At 41.4% G+C, this 20,482-nt stretch overlaps 1 protein-coding gene across 3 annotated transcripts in view; it reads right to left on the bottom strand.

Moving 5' to 3' along the window:
- Positions 1-20,482, bottom strand: part of PTPRG (protein tyrosine phosphatase receptor type G) — a 705,708-nt gene that overhangs the window by 266,295 nt on the left and 418,931 nt on the right. For all 3 annotated transcript variants that reach the window (XM_039257247.1, XM_039257249.1, XM_039257248.1), the window contains exon 4: positions 16,152-16,300. In XM_039257247.1, the coding sequence (XP_039113178.1) occupies positions 16,152-16,300 (149 nt within the window). The remainder of the gene's footprint in view (positions 1-16,151; positions 16,301-20,482) is intronic.

Raw genomic sequence — 20,482 nt, 5'->3', positions numbered from 1 at the left:
TTAGTTGGAAAAGCATGCGACTCTTGATCTCAGAATCCTGACTCTGAGCCCCACGTTGGATGTAGAGATTACTAAAAACATAAACTTTAAAAAGACCAAAAAAGAAAGAAAAATGGCTAGGGAAATCTCAGCAAGAAGGTGTAAAGAGACCGGAGGTGGAGGGGAAAAGGAAGTATGTTTAAAATTTCCAAATGGCTACACATGGAGAAAATACACATTTATATTAGTAGCACTAATGGACAGTTGAAGTGACTGTCATCATACCTGATTTTGATCAATTCCATCCTTAGTAGAGGAAAAGTTCTCATTTCCTGATGGACTGAAGGTAAAAACCTTAATATCTGCTTGCTAATATATTCATATCTGAGGTGGATTCAGGATTGTGCATACATATAACAGAGAAGCATAATTTACTGAATAGAAAACAGGCATTGTTATTGTTTTTTTTTCTGTTTTATTAAACCATTTACAACAGGTAATTTAAACCACAAATATGTAGCAGTAAAGTTAAGCTGCAGCCTTTTGAGGTCAAATTTAATTAATTAGTAGAGTATCTTCCTCAGTAATGAGATTGTTTTGTTTTGAATTTACTTATCGTATTATTTTAATAAACATGCAATAAGAAGGCTGAAGAATAATTTTTTAAAAAAGAACAGCCCAGAAAAATAAAAGGCTTCAGATAACATATTACCAAGTAATCAATTACCTATTTTTATGAACAAAAATGATAGCTTTTATTTCTATAGAAATAACAGTTCTACAGAAAAGCCACTTACAGCTTACGTGCAAAATACCTTTGAAAAGCTTTTGCCACGACGTTGTGTAAAATACCTTTGAAAAGCTTTTGCCACGACGTTTGTTATCTTAAGCAGTTGCTGGGGTGAATTTCAGACCCAAAACGTGTATCGTTCTAGCTCTTAGCAAATCGATTTACTAATCCACCCAAGACTCTATCAATCCTGAAGCCAATCTTTCGACCTACCTATCACCAAAACCCAGGGTTCCATCCCCATTCATAAGATCATTAGACATGTCAAATAAATTGAAGGTCCTATGCAAATCTCAGCTCCCTGGCAGCTCTCATCTGCACCTCCATCGCTCACACTGTAGGCTACTTAAATTGAACAGAGCCTGTTGGGTAAGACCTGCTGAACTTTCCACCCTCTCCTGAGCCAACAGAAGGTGACAAGCATTGTGCCTGCCAGTCAGTACGTCAAAACAAAATGCCCATCAATACTGATTCCGGTGTGCCAGCTGCCGGCCCTAGAACTGGTTTTCACTAAAAGATATAGACATTTTATGAGCTGGTTCTCGTGAACCTAAGCTCAAAGGCTCCTTATAGGTCTAACTGAACTAACAGAGACAGTAGTGGATGCATTATTTTATTTCATAGGAAATTTAAACAGGTCACTTGCAACATTCCAGGTTCAGTGCTTGGCAGCGAGGTTCTGGAAATTAACAAGACAGCGATGGTCTATGCCCATTGAGGCTGGTAGCAGCAGACACTTACATCAGCCTTCACTGTGAGCTTTCAGGACTCTAGAAAATTCGTGAGACTGGTAATGAGGTTATGAATGAAATTATATATAAACTTTCATATATTCTGTACATTAGAAAGTGAAAGACAACTTAGTTTTGTAGGAAAAAATTGCTCCTTTCTTTCTAGGTTCTTTACTATTTTGGAGGGGGATTCAGGGAAGAACAGAAAACAATACCAGAGTCTGAATGAAACAGAGATCCAAAAAAGAGAGAGAAGAAAAAGAAAACAAAAGACACTTACATAGACAAAATGTTACATGTAATTTTAGGAGGTTTATTAGTCCCATATTAGGAACTTACATCCTGGTGGGGAAGTGCAATTATTAATAAATATTATAGACACTTTCAGAATTTATATATAAAGCCACCAAGATATATTATCATATAATACCAAATTGACCTTGTATAGCATCCTAAACATTCTTAATTCATGAAGGTAAAAGGAGGCAAAATGAGCTGTGACACAAAAAAACTTTTGCTTTGAGATTAAGCACCTAAGACAGCACTAAGGGATAGGAAACCCTAACTGATCACCAATTTTAGACCACCAATAAACTGTGAAAGCCAAGACGGTGTATTTTTCATTAAGGATGTAGTATGCAAATGAATACAGAGATTTTTGGCTTTTTCAAGTAGAGATTTCCAGCTTCTTTTGAGAAAGCTAGAAGTTCCGACTAATGTTAGTTTAGATTCCCAAAAGTCAATAAGCCAGAAGGCATTTAGACAATTCCTACCTTTCACCTCATGTCCTAGGGCTGGTCCCTAGAGAACCTCAGTTTATCCCAAATGCATGCTCTACGGAGCTGTGATGGTTATAACAGAGAAAGAGCCAAAATGTCCATCAATGAAGCATTGCTAAAATACATTACGTCACATCCATATCAGAAAGAGAAGCAAATATTCATCAGTTGAACTACTATGTGATACTAAAGTAGGTACTTTATAAACACTAGATTTCTAGATCCTCCAAGAACTCTCATGAGATAGAAATCAGTATTAAATGACCGTTTACAGATATAGGAAGAGGTTTAAATAGATGCCCAAAGTCACAGAACTCACAAATGGCAGTGACCAGATTTGAACTCTAGGAATCTGGCTCAGAGCCTAAGCTATGCAGCATTTAAATATCATGATGTAGACAGCTACTTACTGACAATGGAAGACTTCCATCATGGGAAAGAGCCTCTAAAACTATGTAGCACATGCTGGCATTTCCAAAGAGTGTTCTGTATTTGCAAGAAAAACACATCCTTCCTTCTTCATTCATATATTGTTTGAATTATTTTACAATGAACATATACTATTTTGATAATCAAAAGACTATGAAACAATTTGCAATTTGAAAAAAATATATTTTTATGATTTCATATGCTGCCTTTGTACTTGCTTCTGCTTGTAAAAACTAAGGTCTCAGAAATGACATTAATTTACTCATTGTTCCATTATTTTCTTCCCTGATCCTAAAGCAAAATCTGTTAATTGTGAACACTTTACAGAATGCAGCAAGGTCCAAGTAAGAAAATATAATTTCATTTTTGCAGGAGTGAAGGATCTTTCAAACTATGGAAAAAATTCACAGGATGTGAATGATGAAGCCAGCTATGATTCACTCTGATACTATTCTTCTATCTGCCCCCCCGCCCCAATCCAATATTGGAAGGAAGTGGATCAGAATGGTAACAGGGATCATTCTGGGATCACTTGAACATAGACTCCTAAGCTCCTGAAAACACAGTGTTAGGCTTTACTGAGATTTCGATCACAGTAACTCTCTGACATCAGTTTTCTCATCTGAGAGGAAGAGATACTGGTTACTAACTGCTGTGTTTTATGGAAAGGTGTCTCGAATATGTTTTGATGAAATGATATGATATGTACAGAGCCAAAACCTTTTGAAGAGTTTACCTATCATGATTATCCCAGGTGCTGTTTTCATAGAAGAACTATTAAGGGGGAGGGTCTATTTTACTTCTCGACACCTAACAGGGGAGGTCCCCAGAGGGACTGATGGAACGTGATTTTGAAAATCTCTTCTGAATTATGTAGCTTGGGTGATATGGCCCAGCTAGAACCAGCTTCCTAAGTGGATTCCCCTTCTGCAGGTCCTGGTTGTATTCTGGACCTCCAAAGACTAAGAGGATTCCTTTCTCCATTAGAATCCCTTTAAAACTATCACGACCATGATCTCATTCTATCTGCACACCATTGTTCATTCCAAACATCTGCTCCCTAGATGAGGCATGCTCATGTACCAACACTGATAAATCCTGTGTGTCTTTGAGATCTGATGCTTCCTCTCCCCATTCTGTACCCTCGTTCACACTGTATCTGGGGCCTCCTTCTTCCCGGGAAGTGTCCCATCCAGCCCACTGTGTCCCCGCAGAGTTTACTTCCGACCCCTCTTACTCCACGTGAGGAGTAGATCTGATGAGTTTTGTTAACGTGTTCAACAGAGACAGAACTCTTCTATTTTGCTCTTCCACTTATATTAGCATTTGAAGAGGCAGCAATAACTTAACTGACAGGGAGGAATTTCAGGCACATTTGACACCGATGTGGTTAGCCTCAGTCATTCACAGGAATGATCTAGTGGAAAGAGGGGGGCATTTCCCAGAGCCTACAAATCATCTTGTATTTGACTCTAGATCCAGTTCCTGCTTAAATCATAAAATTCTAGGAAACGCTGGAAAGGAAATAGCAAGACTGAGCACACTAGAGAGGCATGGTGTTCGTGTCAAAAATACAGGGCATTTTATTTGAACATGGAAGAACAGAGTGACAATTGAGTGTTTTGTTTTGTTACTGTTCACCAGAATAAGGAACAAGTAAAAAATCACATAAATTTGACTTCAGAAAAAGATTTTTAAATGCCTGCTTGATTTTGAGGTAACTTCTAGTTAAGATCCACCCTGCTGGTCTCTTAAGATGTCATGAAATCAAGGGGCATATTTATTTTGTTCACTATGAAATTCCCAAATGCTTAGCACAATGTCCGGTTCTCTATGATTACAGAAGAAGGAGCTGGTCTGGGATGGGGTGAGGGCTGGACAGAGGAGAGGAATCTGGCAACTTCATAAACCATTATGTACTGGCACTGGAGAACCTTCTAGTGAATGGATCTGCAGAGAAATGCAGCACATAACTCTCAGGGCTCCTGCCTTAGCTCATGAATGAAACTGATCATCTCAATCTAAAATTCCCAAAGGCACGCCTTTTAACTCTGCTACTGTAATTGCTCATGTACATATTAACAGCTCTCAGAAACCTGGACCTCACTGACTAATTGAAACACTCTGTCTTGATACGTAGATGTCATGGTTGTTAATACAAGAGCCATACTCTGGAAGAAAAGACCTTAAAAAGATCATTTTTTAAGCTGTACGACTAACCCTCAGCTTTGCGGTGTGAGGCAACAGGATGAATGTGTTTATTTGGAAGTAACTAATTTGTCTGGATCTTTCACATCCTTAATACAAGAGATAGTTTTAGGGGAGGATTTGCTTCTTTAGATGTCCTTTTGATGAATGAATTACATGTTTTCCTTCTCAGGATTTAGAGCTCCTTACCCTTTAAGACCACCAAGACAAGAAGATGAAGATACAATATGAGAATGTGGGTTTTGTAATACATATCACTGCTTACTCTTTTAGGGGACTGTATCCATTAGCAGCTGAGATGCAGCAGCAAACAAGATAGACAGGCCGCCCCTCCCCTCCAGAAGCTGACATGCAGTGCATGGGGGTTGGAGGTGGGGGAGAGACCAGTTAATAAACAAGTAAACAAATCAATGAGTAATTTCAAAAACTGATGCTTGCTATGAAGAAAAGGAAGCTGGGTAACAGGAGCTGAGTTGAAAGGATAGAGCACGGAATAAGCCATGAGAAGGGATCATCGTGGAGAGGACATTCTGGACTGAGGACACAGCTGGTGCAAATGAGGCGGGGGGGCACTTGAGGGGTGGGAGGAGTAGGAGCCATATCCAGTAAGGCCTTGTAGGGCAAAGTAGGATGGATCTTTGGATTTACTCAACATGGCACTGGGAACCAGGGGAAGATTTTTAAACGAAGGAAAAACATAATGCGACACAAACGTTTAGAAGCACACTCCGGTCAGTAGATATGGAGTGGACTGTGGAGGGTGAGAGCTCTCAGGAATCTATAGCAATGGTCAAAGGCTGCCCTGGTGATGGCTTGAACCGGACTGGAAAGAGGAGAAGAGAAAAGAAACCGATGAATTGGGAATGTGCTGTCCAATGTAACTAGAAGATGGGATACAATACTAAAGGCTCACACCAAGCAAGCTCTTAGGATGTGCCAGGTGCTGCTGGGAACACTGACCTCTACTACCTCAAAGCAAGCCTTCGGAAAGGGGGTCTGTTCTAGTATTGTTGTGTTTCACCATGCATTGTTTATTTATTTTGAGAGACAGAGATGGGGGCAGGGGCAGAGAGAGAGGAAGAGAGAGAATTGGAAGCAGGCTCAGCACAGTCAGCACAGAGCCTGATGTGGGCCTTAATCTCATGAAACTGTAAGATCATGACCTGAGCCAAAACCGAGGGTCAGATGCTTACCCGACTGAGCCACCCAGGCGCCCCGCACTACATTCTTCTTTAATGTACAATAGTACATAATCAAAACTGGCCTATAATACACACACCACAAAATCTGAATATTGCATGATCAAAAATTTTAAAAGATTTTTATAATTTTTTAAATGTTTTATTTATTTCAGAGAGAGAGAGAGAGAGAGAGACAATGTGAACGGGGGGGGGGGGGGCAGAGAGAGAGGGAGACACAGAATCCGAAACAGGCTCCAGGCTCTGAGCTGGCTGTCAGCACAGATCCCGACGTGGGGCTTGAACCAACGAACTGTGAGATCGTGACCTGAGCTGCAGTCAGACGCTTAACAGACTGAGCCACCAAGGCGCCCCGAAAAGGATTTTTTAAAATGTCACAAAATGCTCTGAAATACTACAGACTAGTCAGTCATCCATGATTTTGTTTGAAACCAAGAAATGCAAACGTTATCACTAGAGATAAGCATCCCTATCCTATCGCCCTCGATTAGCATGTTCTTCCCTCAGTATAATCAGAACCAAGATTCCTGGTTTATATGAAAATTAAGCAAGGTGTGAAAAATGTTACTATGTTAGCTCATTATCAAGCAGTAAGAGAAGGTATAGTGGGCACCGTTTCCTGAATGTATTTGACCACAGATCACTTTTTGTGCAGAGCATTTAAACCAACTAACAGAATCTCGAAAATGTACCAAGGGCTGCCACACATGCTTATGATGTTTCAGCCCACATGTGCCCTGCCAATAAATAAATACGAATAAATAAATTGATGACAGAGACAGAGAGACAGATACAGGAACAGCAGCAAATGCAAAGGCTGAGAAACGGCAGATCACGGAGTTAGTTTTCCTTCACCCCTAGCCTTCCTGACTCAGGGGACGGTGAGCCCAGAAGCATACAGTGAGAAGATTCCCTGAAATACCGAACTTTATAAACCGACACGGTAAAGGTTTCAACAGGGAGATTTTGGAAATCGAAGCTCTATCTATACAGTAAGAGCTGGGGTTTAGGAGTCATTTTATTATTAACCCAAATATCTTTCATGTATTAACCTGAGTTTTAAAGACCTGTCTTATAAGACATCCTCAAACATTCAAGAGATGAAATTTGTATTTCTAAGTAAAAGAAGGTTTTGGTGAATTTGCCCAGCTGGTGTCTCCATATATTGCAGTAAATGTACCCAGAGCGGTTATCTGTGCTCAACACAGAGCTAGGCAATGCACCGGGGAAGGAAGCTTAGCAGTTTCCTCTCCCTTCCATTAAGGCGGGGGGGAGGGCGTGGGTACTATGAAACTCTATGCTGGGAATTTAAAAGGGAGCGAGAAAATAGACTTTCTTTCAATCCTGACTTCTTTCTATTCCTTATAAATCTTCCTCACTCTTCATTCTGAGTGGCAGTGGCACTAAAGAATTTGCTAAAGGCTTTAGATTTAAGATGGCTTGAAACCTTTCTGCTCACATTTTGACAGGACAGGGAAAAAAAAAAGTGCAGGGGGGATGTTTTGAGCCTTATGCCCATAAATCCTCCTGACCCAAACTTACGATGCATCTGATCTGGCCGTCTGAGGTCTCTACCTTCGGTGCACAAAGGTCTCCCCGAGCCAGTGGTATTGGAGTTCCTCGGCTCGGAAACAGACCCTGAGAAGAATACTTTTCAAAGCCTCAGAGCCGTGGGAACAAATGTTATAAAAATAAATAAATCAGTAACGGGGAGATACTGAATGCTTATAAAGGAAAAAATAAAAGGAAGAAAAAGAAAACCCTGAATCACATCCAGGTGACGACTTTCAACAACCAGGTCAGATCCCCATAGAAAACTGAACTGTACTTAGCTTTTGGTTGGGAAAGGAAAAGAAAATGTGAAAATGATCACAAATTCGGCACAAGCATCCCTCTTCAAATTTTGTGTAAGTCCTCGGGCTAGTTTTCGTATCTAAATTCCATTACTATGGCCTGGAACCCTGAAGTCTATGTGTTTTAGGCACAGAAAGCCAGGCAAAGCATAAAATACCTACCAGATTTCAAAGAAAGTACCGAAGAATAGAATGTAGAACAGCTCAGGAATCATTTTTTATATTGATTACATGTTGAAACAGTATTATTGTAATGTATTAGGGTAAGAATCATAGATTGTGAAAATCAATTAAAATTTAATTGATTTTCTAACAATTATTATTATGTAACATAAATTATATAAAATAGATTAGTAAAGTCGAGTCATATCACCGGTTTCTTTTTACCTCTCTTACTGTGCCTTCCAGAAATGTGAAAGTACCCGGAATGGCTCACGTTCTGTTTTCTATCAGCCAAGTGCTGGCCTACATGATTAAAAATAGACAGAAATGACCAAGCCACACAAAATCCATAGTGTTTTCTCCAATATCTCCAGGCAAAGAACTGATGCCATTTCCTGTTTCTCTCACCTTTTCTCTCTGCATGTTTTACTACTAGTTCAGCCTTCTCTGAACATTGAAAGCCCTTTGATATTTTTTTCCTTCCTCTTATCCCATAAAGAGCAGTTAAGATTCCAACAAAATTACTTCTAATGCATCGGTGATGCTAAAAACAACCTAGAGCAATGACAGGAACAACAAGGAAACGATTTATCAAATAAAACAAATGCTGGTTTAGACTCTGTAGACACTGGAGCCTAGACTCTGAAGGCCTAACAGTATATCTCAGCCAAGCCACTTACTGACCCAGAAGCTCAGCTCAGCCGTCCCTTCTTGGAGCATGGTAAGAGCACCTCCCTCACAAGGTAGGTGAGAAAATTAAAGGGGGGGATATCTAGAATGTTCCTGACACAGGAATGCTTACTAAATGGTGTCTATAGCGTCATTATTACGCTCAAAACCTCCAGCATCCTCACCAACACCTGAAGCCTTCTTTTTTGGTTGTCTGAGGGCTCCGCTGGGGTCATCAAGTTTCTAGATTCAAATTGCCTCCAATGTACCTGGGTTTTCTTTTCACGGTGCCCTCTGCTTTTCTGTGGTTCCCAGGACAATTCAATCAGGTATCAGCATACTACAGGCCACGGACATCATCAAACAGCCCCGAGCCAAGTTCATATCTAAAGAAGTGAGTGTGTGATGAGGGCTGTCGGACATCACAGAGATTTACCAAGCCAGGGGCCAAGGGTTTTCTGCTTCGCCAAATCAGTTCTCTGGCTTTATAGGAGCAGGCATTCACCCCTCCACGGCGAGTATGCGAAGTCCTGGGGCCTCCTCACATGTTCTTCTTAATTAACACAGGATACACACATAAAAGATCAGCCAGATGGAAATGAAGTACTTCACTAGCAGAGGATGCAACATTCTGCTCTAAAATGGAATCTTTTATTTCAATAAAGTCATTAATTAAATTTTAACCAATTCCCCCACCATCCGATGGAGGTCACTATAGAGAAAAACATGCCTGGCCACACCATGGAGCAGCAAACACCAGACAACCAAGGACAATCTCCTTGACGCTTCCAAAACTCCGTGAGGAAGCATGACAGGGAAAATAGGAGCTGCCGTGAACACATCCACCAAGGACTCTCCATGAACAAAGCAACTTTTCAGAGAAACCGTAACGATTCCAGGAATTTCAGACAAGTACAAGGAAAGATGAAAGAGACAATGTGATGTGGCAAAACTTATTTTTCACAGAAAATGTCTCTGGGTGCCTGGGTGGCTCAGCTGGTTAAGCGTCTGACTCCTGACTTTGGCTCCAGTCATGATCTCATGGTTTTTGAGTTCGAGCCCTACAATGGGCTCTGTGCAGATAGCACCGAGCCTGCTTGGAATTCTGTCTCCCTCTCTCTCTCTCTGCCTCTCCTCTGTTTGCTCTCGCTCTGTCAAAATAAATAAAAATAAAAAATGAAAAAAAAAAAGTCCCAATCTTCATTTCATGACAGCTCTCTCTAATGACAGAGCAAGACACTGTGAAGTTCATAATGACAACTGTTTTATGAACAAGCCAAGGTGGTTTTATGATTTTGAAGATAAAAGAAATAAGAATTATCATTAGTGTCTTCTGGAAACGCTTATTTGAATGAGACTCCATTTCTTAGCAGGAATATGGAATAAAGGAGGACAGGAGAAAGTTATAAACTTCATTTCCAAAACATTTGGTTACTAAACCGCTAACTTAAACTGAGGAAGGTGTGGGACAGTGGGCTTATAAAAGTCTGAGGGAAAATGGAGTTACATAAAGGTAAATAGATTTCTTCAGTAGAAGACTCTTCAAAAGTCTTAAATATGCCAATATATAAAATACATCTTCAAGAAGTCACTTCGTGTCTGAATTTATTTCCAGCAGAAAAGAAGGGGGATATATAGAAGCATGAGCCAAACCGAACATTTTGTCTGTGCTCTAGAAAATTGTACTACTGGGGCGCCTGGGTGGCTCAGTCGGGAAAGCGGTGACTTTGGCACAGGTCATGATCTCACAGTTCATGAGTTCAAACCCCATGTTGGACTCTGCTGACAGCTCATAGCCTCCAGCCTGCTTCGGATTCTGTGTCTCCCTCTCTCTCTCTGCCCCTCCCCTGCTCATGCTCTGTCTCTCTCTTAAAAATAAACATAAAAAAAAAGTTTAGAGGGGTGCCTGGGTGGCTCAGTTGGCTAAGCGTCTGACTTCAGCTCAAGTTATGATCTCACAGTTCATGAGTTTGAGCCCCAGGTCGGGCTCTGTGCTGACATCTCAGAGCCTGAAGCCTGCTTAGGATTCTGTGTCTCCCTCTCGTCTGACCTTCTCCCGCTTATGGTCTGTCTCTCTCAAAAATAAATAAACACTGAGAATTTTTTGAAAAAAATTAGTGAAGCTAGGGATCAATATGGAAGCTTAGCCTCTGGCGGACTGGCCAGACTGGTTGTAGCACCCGCCATGTTTGCATGAGTGCAGCAGGTGATGCTGTGGGAGGCTGGTGTGTGTCACAAGCGCATGAGCTCTCCTGGGTGAAGGCAGGCAGAAACACGTCACCTGGGGCATAATCTAAGGGTCCAAGAGGAAGAGAACCAAACCATCTAACTAGAATGTAACACAAATCCTGGAGGAAGCACGGTCCACTTCACAAAACGAAGGGCATCACATTAGCCTGACTCTGGGCAGGAAGATGGGAGCTGGGACAGACAGGAGGGAAGACAGGAGAAGCTCAAGGTAGCACCCCCAAGCAGAATGCTAAAGTGGGAAAGAAATTACAGAGCAAGTTCAGCCGAAAACAAGCAACTTCTTGCTCCCTGAACAAAACTTAACTCTAAGAATGTCGTAGACCAGCACCAGATCATCGCTCACACATCAGGCCCACCGGGTTGACAAACAATTCAGTGTGTCTTTGTCATGGTTGGAATGAACTCATGCTCCTGGGAACGTAAACCAGGGGGCCATGCTACGGACCCAGTTTTTAAAACACAGGCCCATAAATTCTTTATCCGTGATGATGAAATCTCAAAAGCTTTCAAGACCAAAGGTGTTTTGTTATTCCTGTTATTTATGATTCAGGCGTAAAAACCAATTTGGTGGTAAAGCCTGACGCGAAGAGATGTGGGGCCATTTAGAATACTGAGATTTCCCACTTTGTAGGAATATTCACCTTCATGCTCCAGAAAAATTAATGCGTTCAAAGAGTGGAATGCTAGACCCTACTACGTGTCCTCAGTGATTTCTATAGCACATGCACAGTAATACCTTTCCAGAAAACAATCCTGAATTCTAAAACATCTGGCCTCGAGGGTTTCAGCTAAAGGATTGTAGACCTGTACCATATGGTGATGTGTACATTAGGAAAAATGCCTTTGCTTCAATTCACTTGCTAGGATGCTCTAAGCAGTGCTGAAATGAACCAGCTGTGAGTTTCCTTGGAAAGGGCACACATAATCAATTTGGATCATTTAAGCTTATTGAAGACTTCAACTCATGAAGTACCAATAAGTCAAAATCAACAACTCCTGCGATCTCTTATTGTAATAAACAAGATTTTAATTACCTTAGACAGCAAGTATGCAATGAACCTGCACTTTAATGGCGCTATCAGAGGTTTTATCTGGAGATTTCTCTTCGTATTAACTCCAACTTCAGTTATTGGTAGAAACACTGCGTGATTCAATCCTATCAGTGTTACATGAACCTTTATTAACGTTACCAGGCACAGAATAGGGAATGAGAGTGTGCAGAGGGAAAACAGAGGTTAGGGTAGGAGCTGACATAGATAGCTATGGTGGTAGAGATAATACAAAGTTGAGCGGCCATGGAAGAACTAGAATAGGACACACCACTGTTTTAATCACTGGAATGTTCTGAGCCTTTTCACTTGAAGAATATTTAATCACATCTGCAAAATCCTTTTTGCCATATAAGATAATATATATATTCATAGGTTTCAGGGATTAGTGACTGGGCACTTGGGGGGGTTGCGCACCATCCTGAATATCAAAACCTGCAATGAACTCTCTTTATTCCTTCAACTTACCAAGTATCTCCTGCCTCAGGGCTTTTGCACGCCCCTATTCTATGGGCAAGCTCCAATTCACCTCTTCCCTCTTAATTAATGTCACTTAATAAATTTCTTATAGCTTAATAAACATCCATCTAGAGGTCTTCCATAGCTCATGACAAAAATATCTCTCTTTCTCAGAGACAATATCCCAACTGCTCTCACACAGCTCTTTTCTGGCTTCGTTTCCTAACTTGCACTTAGCTGTAAAGAATGATGGCTACTGAAGGCCTTTTATTTCATTTTTACAAGGCCATTTAGTTTTCTATTAGACAGGATGTTTTCTTTTCTTTTCTTTTTTATTTATTTCTAGGAGAGAGAGAGAGAGAGAGACAGCGTGAACAGGGGAGGGTCAGAGAGAGAGGGAGATACAGACTCTGAAATAGGCTCCAGGCTCTGAGCTGGCAGCCAGCACAGAGCCTGACGCAGGGCTCGAACCCACGAACTGCGAGATCATGACCTAAGCGAAAGTCGGACGCTTAACCGACTGAGCCACCCAGGCGCCCCTAGACAGGATGTTTTCAAGGGTAGGAACCCCAAGACCAAGTCCAGGATTCCAGCAGGAAACTGTGGGAGGTCTCATTTCTCCATGTGTAGGAAGCTGTTGTAGGTGACCTCAAGGAATTCCTGGGGGTGGGGGGTGGGCAGCAAAACCTACAAAGCTGGGTTTGTGGTAACTGAGCCTCAGGGAGCAGGTCCAGATTCTCGAATGCTTACAATTCATGCTGCGGGGCTGGAGTAGCAAGGCAGCTGTCGAAGTAAACACCTGAGGCTGTGACTTAGCTTCCAGGGAAGCCCAAAGGAACCAGGACCAGCAAGTTCTCACCCAACAGGCACCCAATTTCCTCTCTAAAATCTATAAGACGATGGGTCAAGTTCTCAAGCAGAAAGTCCTCAGTACTCAAAGGTACTTAAACTGATGCCACACAGGTAAAGGAAGGAAGGCTCAGTTACAACGCAACATACCCCTTTCTCAACTTCAAAGTCTCCTCTAACGGTGATGTTTTGGGCTGCCTAATTCTTTGTCTGGGGGCTGTGCAATGAATGGGATGTTTAACAGCATCCCTGGCCTCTACTCACTAGATTCCAGTAGCCAACCACTACCGCAAACAGTGACAGTCAAAACCAAAAATGTTCTCAGACAATGCGTAATGTCCCCACTATCATCTTCAACCACATCTCTTCTCTGACTCTGTATACAAGATAACTCATTTCCCCCATGCAGATAAATGACTACAGGACACATTACAATTATTTACTTTCATTTTAATTTCTTAGAAAACAATATCGTTATATGGAATGAAATACACCGACTCTGAGACAGTCAGACTGTAAGAACATCAGGGAGAGCTCCTACTGACAAAGAGCTCAAAGAAAGCAATTTAACATAAAATGTTACAGACATGTTTCAGGCAAAAGTGAGCAACTTTCCTTGCATATTTTAACGTTAAATCCGATCCCGTTACCTTTGATCTCTCGAAATTCAAGTTCCTCCAAATATGCCCACTAAGGAATTTAATATGTTTATCACAGTAAAAAAAAAAAAAAAAAAAAAAAAGCTACAAACCAGATGGGCCTCGATGAGGAACCCAATTAATATGGGCAGCCTTACCATCTGACATTACTTAAAAGAAATAAATTCAAACAACTTGGTGGAACAATAAATCTGTGCATTGTAGCTGCCATTTCTAATTAGCTTCTGAATTTCGGGGTGCTCTTTGAGAAAAAGAAAACTGACATGTTCATTTAAAGTAGTAAATCTGGAAAAGAATATGCATCTAGTCCATGCATTTTTTCCAAATATGAATGGACGAGGAGAAGCCAGGCCCATCTTTGCATTAAGGAATGTAACAAAGAACGTGGCAGAAGTTTCCAGGTCCTATCTGTAGAGCTCTTCTCTACCAAGACAGCCGCCGAAATAGGGGTTCAATCTTTGAAAGCACAGGTCTTTTGTCCAGACAATACTAACTAAATAAGAGACAAACAGAAGGGAACCCCCAAACTTTTAGAAAGATGCTATACTTTTGCCTTTAGGAATCACATTTTCCAAGTACAAATAAAGCTAAGATTTTTAAGAAATGATTCATATCATTTCTAAAAGGAGGAGAGCCCATTAAGCAGAAACCCTACTCAGGAGACCTTTAACAAGTGTGACTAGCACAGGAAGCCCCCACAAATAGAACAGTCTTTTTCTTTTAATCTTTAATTATTTTTGAGAGAGAGAGGCAGAGTGCAAACGGGGGAGGAACTGAGACAGAGGGAGACACAGAATCTGAAACAGGCTCCAGGCTCCCAGCTGTCAGCACAGAGCCCGACGCGGGACTCCAGCTTCCGAACCACAAAGTCATGACCTGAGCCAAACTTGGATGCTTAACCAACTGAGCCATCCAGGCACCCCTAGAAGAGTCTTAATACTGGAAATGTATCGGCTGACCAAGAAGCAACAGGAAGCATTTTCTCAGAATAATAGTTCTCTCTGGTTTCTCCAGCAATCGCAGATACAAAACAAGTTTACATGCGAATATGAGTGTCTACAAAAAAAAAAAAAAGAAATACTACTGGTCCTATGAGCGGGTAGGAGTTCCTCACTTAAGCTTCAAAGATGCTGAAACGGTCCAGAAATGGGCTTGAGGAGCGAGGGTGAATATAAATGATGTGCAAATCTGTGTGTATAACCTTGTACTTTCCCTGTATGAAGGGGAATCTCAAGTATTCACCCGATTATCACGACTTAATAGGGTAGGTCATGACTTACAAGTTGTCAAACACTAAGAATCCAGCCAGAGGCTCGAACCCATTCAGTTCCTCCACATGCTCGTACAGCTTACCACACGGGGGCCAAATAACCAGCGAACTTGATCATGATGAAAAGTCAAAATGAGGTCAGCCATAAAAGGGGTGAGCTGTGTCCACCCAACACGAAAGAAGGAATGTGATTTGTTTTCTCCTTCCCCAAAAAGATACAAACCATCTACTGTGCCCACACCTGTCTTCTGTCTAGCAGCATGAGTCTTTGAGAAAAATGACACAGGAAAGGCAAAATGACACCACTGATTCCAGCCAATGCCAGACCCGAGTTGTACCACCGATGTCCGCAGCCTCCTTCTTGACAGCGGGCGGGAGCACACAAACCTTCCAACAGCTGCTCTGCTGCCAGAAGGTTCTGAGACTCCTCTTCATACATCAACTAACTTTTCTCTTTTCGAAAGGGTGACACCAGTCCCCTGAGTTTCACAGAGAATTTCACCTTTAGAAAGTGGGACTTCAGAAACAGGGTAAAGACATTGTGTCAAAGGAAACAAATGGCTCAAAATCCTCAGCCGGGGGGGGAGTCTCCTCCATCCAAGGTGCCCGGGACTTCCCCATGCTTCTCCAGTTAAACAAAGATGAGAAACTGGCGGAGGGCTCTACCCCCGTCATGCTGTATTGAAAAGATTCCCAGAGACAAAGGTATGGAGGGTGTACACTTGATTTGCCAAGTCATTGGGGGTAAACCGGAAGCATCTCATTAACACGAAGACCCAAAGCAGGGCTATGCTCAACAACCCGACTTGTTCTCACCTCCACAGGAAAGCGCCTCCCATTGATGCTGTGTTCAGAGCCTGCGGAGCCATTACTATGGCCCCAGTGAAATTCCACCTTCTCGGCTTTGAATCTGCCAGGCAGGCCGGCACCACTGACCAAATAGTCGTCCTTTAGAAGGATGGCAACTGTATAAAACAGAAGGGAAGGGAAACAAAGTGAGTTTCAAAACAAAACTTGAATGACATCTTCTGCTGCTGCAAATAAAGTCCATGATTACATGATGTGAATTATTTCCTCATGCTCCTGTTTGAAAAACAAGTCAAAAACACTGGTTTGAATAAATTAGCACAATCGAGCTGCAGAATGTTCTCAAGCACCAGTTCACTCTAAATCATGAAAATTCCCAGGGAATGATCTCAGACTTTCTTATGCATTTCATAGATGGGGGGGAAAAAAAAAAAAGAAAAAAGAAAAAGAATGAAGATAAGGAGAGAGTAAGTTGCCCTGAATTAGAATTGCCTAAGTCCGCCTAACAACCAAAATTATCTGGAGACTGAGATCTTTCTTTTCTTAAGTCCGGATTCCCGGGAATACCCTAAGGTTCAAGGTCTGGAATGAGATGGGAAAAACATAGGAGAAGGCAGATGTAAGAGGAACGTTTCTTTAATTAGAAAATTTAGGCAAAGATATATTAAATAAAATTTGCAGCTTCATCCAATTTTAAGGCAATATCAGTGGGCACACAGCCAGAGTTAGGGTTATATTCATTGTATTTGATAATGGTGCCCAGGAAAATGCTGGGAAATTTTTATTCCTTAAGTCACTCAAATTACTGCAGATAACTAGATTTAATTTAGTGCTTCTTTTTATTTGATGTATAGAAAAATTTTACATAGCCCATCCAAAAGAACACCTAAGAATTCCATAACATTGGGAACCTTAGTCAATTTAAACCCTTACTTTCAAACACATAGCCCTCTTCCTTGAAACATAGAAAAGAGAAAAGGAGAATAACTTGGATTTATACTGGCATGACAATTATTTTCCCAAAAGGAATATAATATCCAAATGCATAACAGATTTCATTTTATAAGTGATACATTCCTTTTTCTGTTTGTTTTGTAAAGTCAATACATTCACTCACTCATTCATTCATTCATTCAACAAACAGTTATTAGGTACTAAATGTGGGTGAGATGTCAACCAACATACTTCATGGTTTGTGATGGACAGTCAAAGGTGAGTAAGTCACAGAAAAGCTTTTGTATCCTCACCGTCTCTTCTTACTAAAGAGATCCTAGTTTGAGCTTCAGAGAGAAATCCTGCGTGAAAATTAGGTCTCCATCAAAGATCGGGACTAGACTAATGACCCATCTCTAAAAGAGTGCAATTAGTTTCAGTACTTCGCTATATAAAGGAAGCATTAAAAGCAAGTAAAGGAAACCTGCTGGTATAAATCCCTTTTTATTGCAATCAAAGGACAATTTTTCTCCAACCTCTGAAAAATATGCAGTGAATGAGCAATTCGTGGGACAGCGAATTAAGAGATGAAACAAAGTCAAAGTAACTATGCCTTGCTCCGATTAAACATGCAACAGCACTGTTTCACCTTTGCTGTATGCTAGGTGGGTTTTAGCAGGGGTTGGCAAACTTTCTCTGTGAAAGACAATATAGTAAACATTTTAACGGGCTGTGGGCCCGAGGGTCCCTGATGCAACAACCCAACCTTGTCTTTGTAGCAGGAGGCAGCCGTACCCGATATGTAAATGAATGCATAAAACTATGTTTCAATAAAACTTTATCCAAACTAAAATATGGATATAATTCTCATGTGTCATGAACTCTTACTCCCCCCCTTTCCCATAAAATTTTCTTTAATGTTTTATTTATTTTTAAGAGAGAGAGAGAGAGAGAGAGAGAAAAAGTGAGCAGGGGAGGGGCAGCGAGAGAGGGAGACACAGAATCCAAAGACAGGCTCCAGGCTCTGAGCTGTCAGCACAAAGCCTGATGTGGGGCTCGAACCATCGAACCATGAGATCATGACCTGAGCCGAAGTCGGATGCTCAACCGACTGAGCCACCCAGGCGCACCCCCCACCCCCTCTTCTTCCAATCCTTAAGAACACAGAAACTATCAAGGGCTGTCATGTGGTAATCCCTAAAAGACATCAAGATATTTTGAAGAGAAAATATATTAAACCAACCTAGTAAACACCTAGTACCTGTGAATTAGCTCAGCAGCGTCTTAAATACATTTGATGACTCTCCGCCTGTAATCAATTCTATACCTAACATTTTGCATCCAAAGGATGAAGAAGCAAAAGCATTTTGAGTGCATCTGTTACGGTATACCCAGGGACTCAGCAGTATCTTATAAATATTTGATTTTACCTAAATCATTTATGTCTCTGTCAGGGGTCATTTTACTTGTTTATATGAATAATTAAAAGCATAATTAGGGAACCGTACAATCTGAAACATTCATCTCATTTTTCATTTTACTGTATTCCTCAGTACAGCACACAGCACGCTACGTGCACGCACCCCTCTCCCCCCAACTCCTGAACATGTCTCCTAGTTTTGTTTACCCATAAATGTGAGAAGTGACAACTTTCCCAACTACCATGTCACCATCTGCGGATGACCAGGGATAACACAGAGCCGCTTCAAAACAAAATGAACCGCAAGTGCTTACTACAAAACACAGAATGTCTGCAGAGCCAGGAGCTGAGAAGATGGACAGACCTGGGTTGGAATCCAGTCCTGCCTCTTCACGGCAGCGTGACCTTGGGCAAGTTACCTGACTCCTCTCTGCCTCAGTTTCCACCACTGTTTAAATGGCAAAAACAGTGCCTACATGGCAGGGCTGTTTTGACGCCTGACAGAGACCACACATGGAAAAGCCCTTAATAAACCCAAGAAGCACACGTTCAATGGAGATTACTGTCAACTCCGGTGTAGGGTTATGGATGGAGCAGATGCACAGCACAAAGGGGCTCCCGCCCACATGCTAACTCTCCATTTTCAGACAAAGTTCCATTGTAAAACAGTACTGACGTCCCCACAAAATAAAAAGTGACCCCAGACAACGACAACAGCAAGGGTAAGTGTGGCCCAAATAATTAAGAGAAAATCAGAAGTGCTGAGTAGATGCTTTGAATTCATTATACACAGAGTAAAAAGGTATTTCCTTTTCCTGATTATTTCTATGCCTCGGTCACATCAAGGGGGAAAAAAAAAACCAAACACCTCAATTTAGTACTGTTATGCTCTCCACACTTCCCTGATATTCATTCATTTCCCCCTTGTATCCAAGAGTAAGTATTATGCTGAATTTAATAACTTTGGCAATTTTGATTTATTTTCATAGATCACAGACATACATGCTTCTAGAAGGTCAGATGAAGCTGGTCTTCCCACTGAGGGGTTGGTAAAAAGATTTCCTTCATAATTAATTCACTTAATTAAAATAGAGTCAAGCGAAAGAAAAACGGTAAGGAGATAATACTATAAAGGGAGGGAGGAAGGAAGGAAGAGAGGAAGAAAGGAAGAAAAGAAAGAAAGAGAAATTTTAAATTTTAAAACAATAGTAGGAGGTTGAATCTGGATCAGGGGACAATTAGGAAGGCAGCAAGCAACAGCTAAAGAATGGAGACTTATAGGATAGGAAGGGTAAATAGGAAAGGTATACAAGAGTGGACTTGTTTTTAAGTTTATTTATTTATTTTGAGAGACAGTGTGAGCACATCCACACATACACATAAATGTGCATAAGCCAGGAAGGAGCAAAGAGAGGGAAGAAAGAATCCCAAGAAGTCTCCATGATGTCACCGTAAAGCCCGATGTGGGGTTTGATCTCACAAACCAGGAGATCAGGACCTAAGCTGAAATCAAGAGTGGGGGACACTCAGCTGACTGAGCCACCCAGGCACCCCGGGAGTGGACTTTCTAGAACAAGGTCCACTGCTTGTTGAATGGATTCACAGCAGAATGACGGAGACAGAGGAAGGAGTGGGAGTTTCAAATTTGGGGTTTCTTAACCTAGAGCCCATAGTCCATGGTAGTAGCCACCCATGGGCATTGGGGTCTTACAACTCCTGATACAGGAAGTAAAATTCTGAGCGTTGGTGCATCTATAGAGCCAGACTCTGGAAACAATGGAGTCTGCATTTGAACAGCATGATCTGTCACCCTGCACTTGTGCGGAAGGCACTGTACCTCTCGGTGCTCTGGTTCCCATTCTGAACAACTGGAATTATACAACCGCAGCTTCACAGGCTTGTGAGATGGCAGGAATGACAGAGGCAGAATGATTAGAACAGTAATTTCTGTAGGACATGGGAGCATAAGGAGAACACGGTAGAGTTG

Source organism: Hyaena hyaena, unplaced genomic scaffold (assembly GCF_003009895.1).
Source record: "Hyaena hyaena isolate Hyena2069 unplaced genomic scaffold, ASM300989v1 scaffold_608, whole genome shotgun sequence".
NCBI lineage: Eukaryota > Metazoa > Chordata > Mammalia > Carnivora > Hyaenidae > Hyaena > Hyaena hyaena.
Note: the sequence above shows the minus strand (reverse complement) of the source record. Positions and strands in the feature narration are given on the sequence as shown.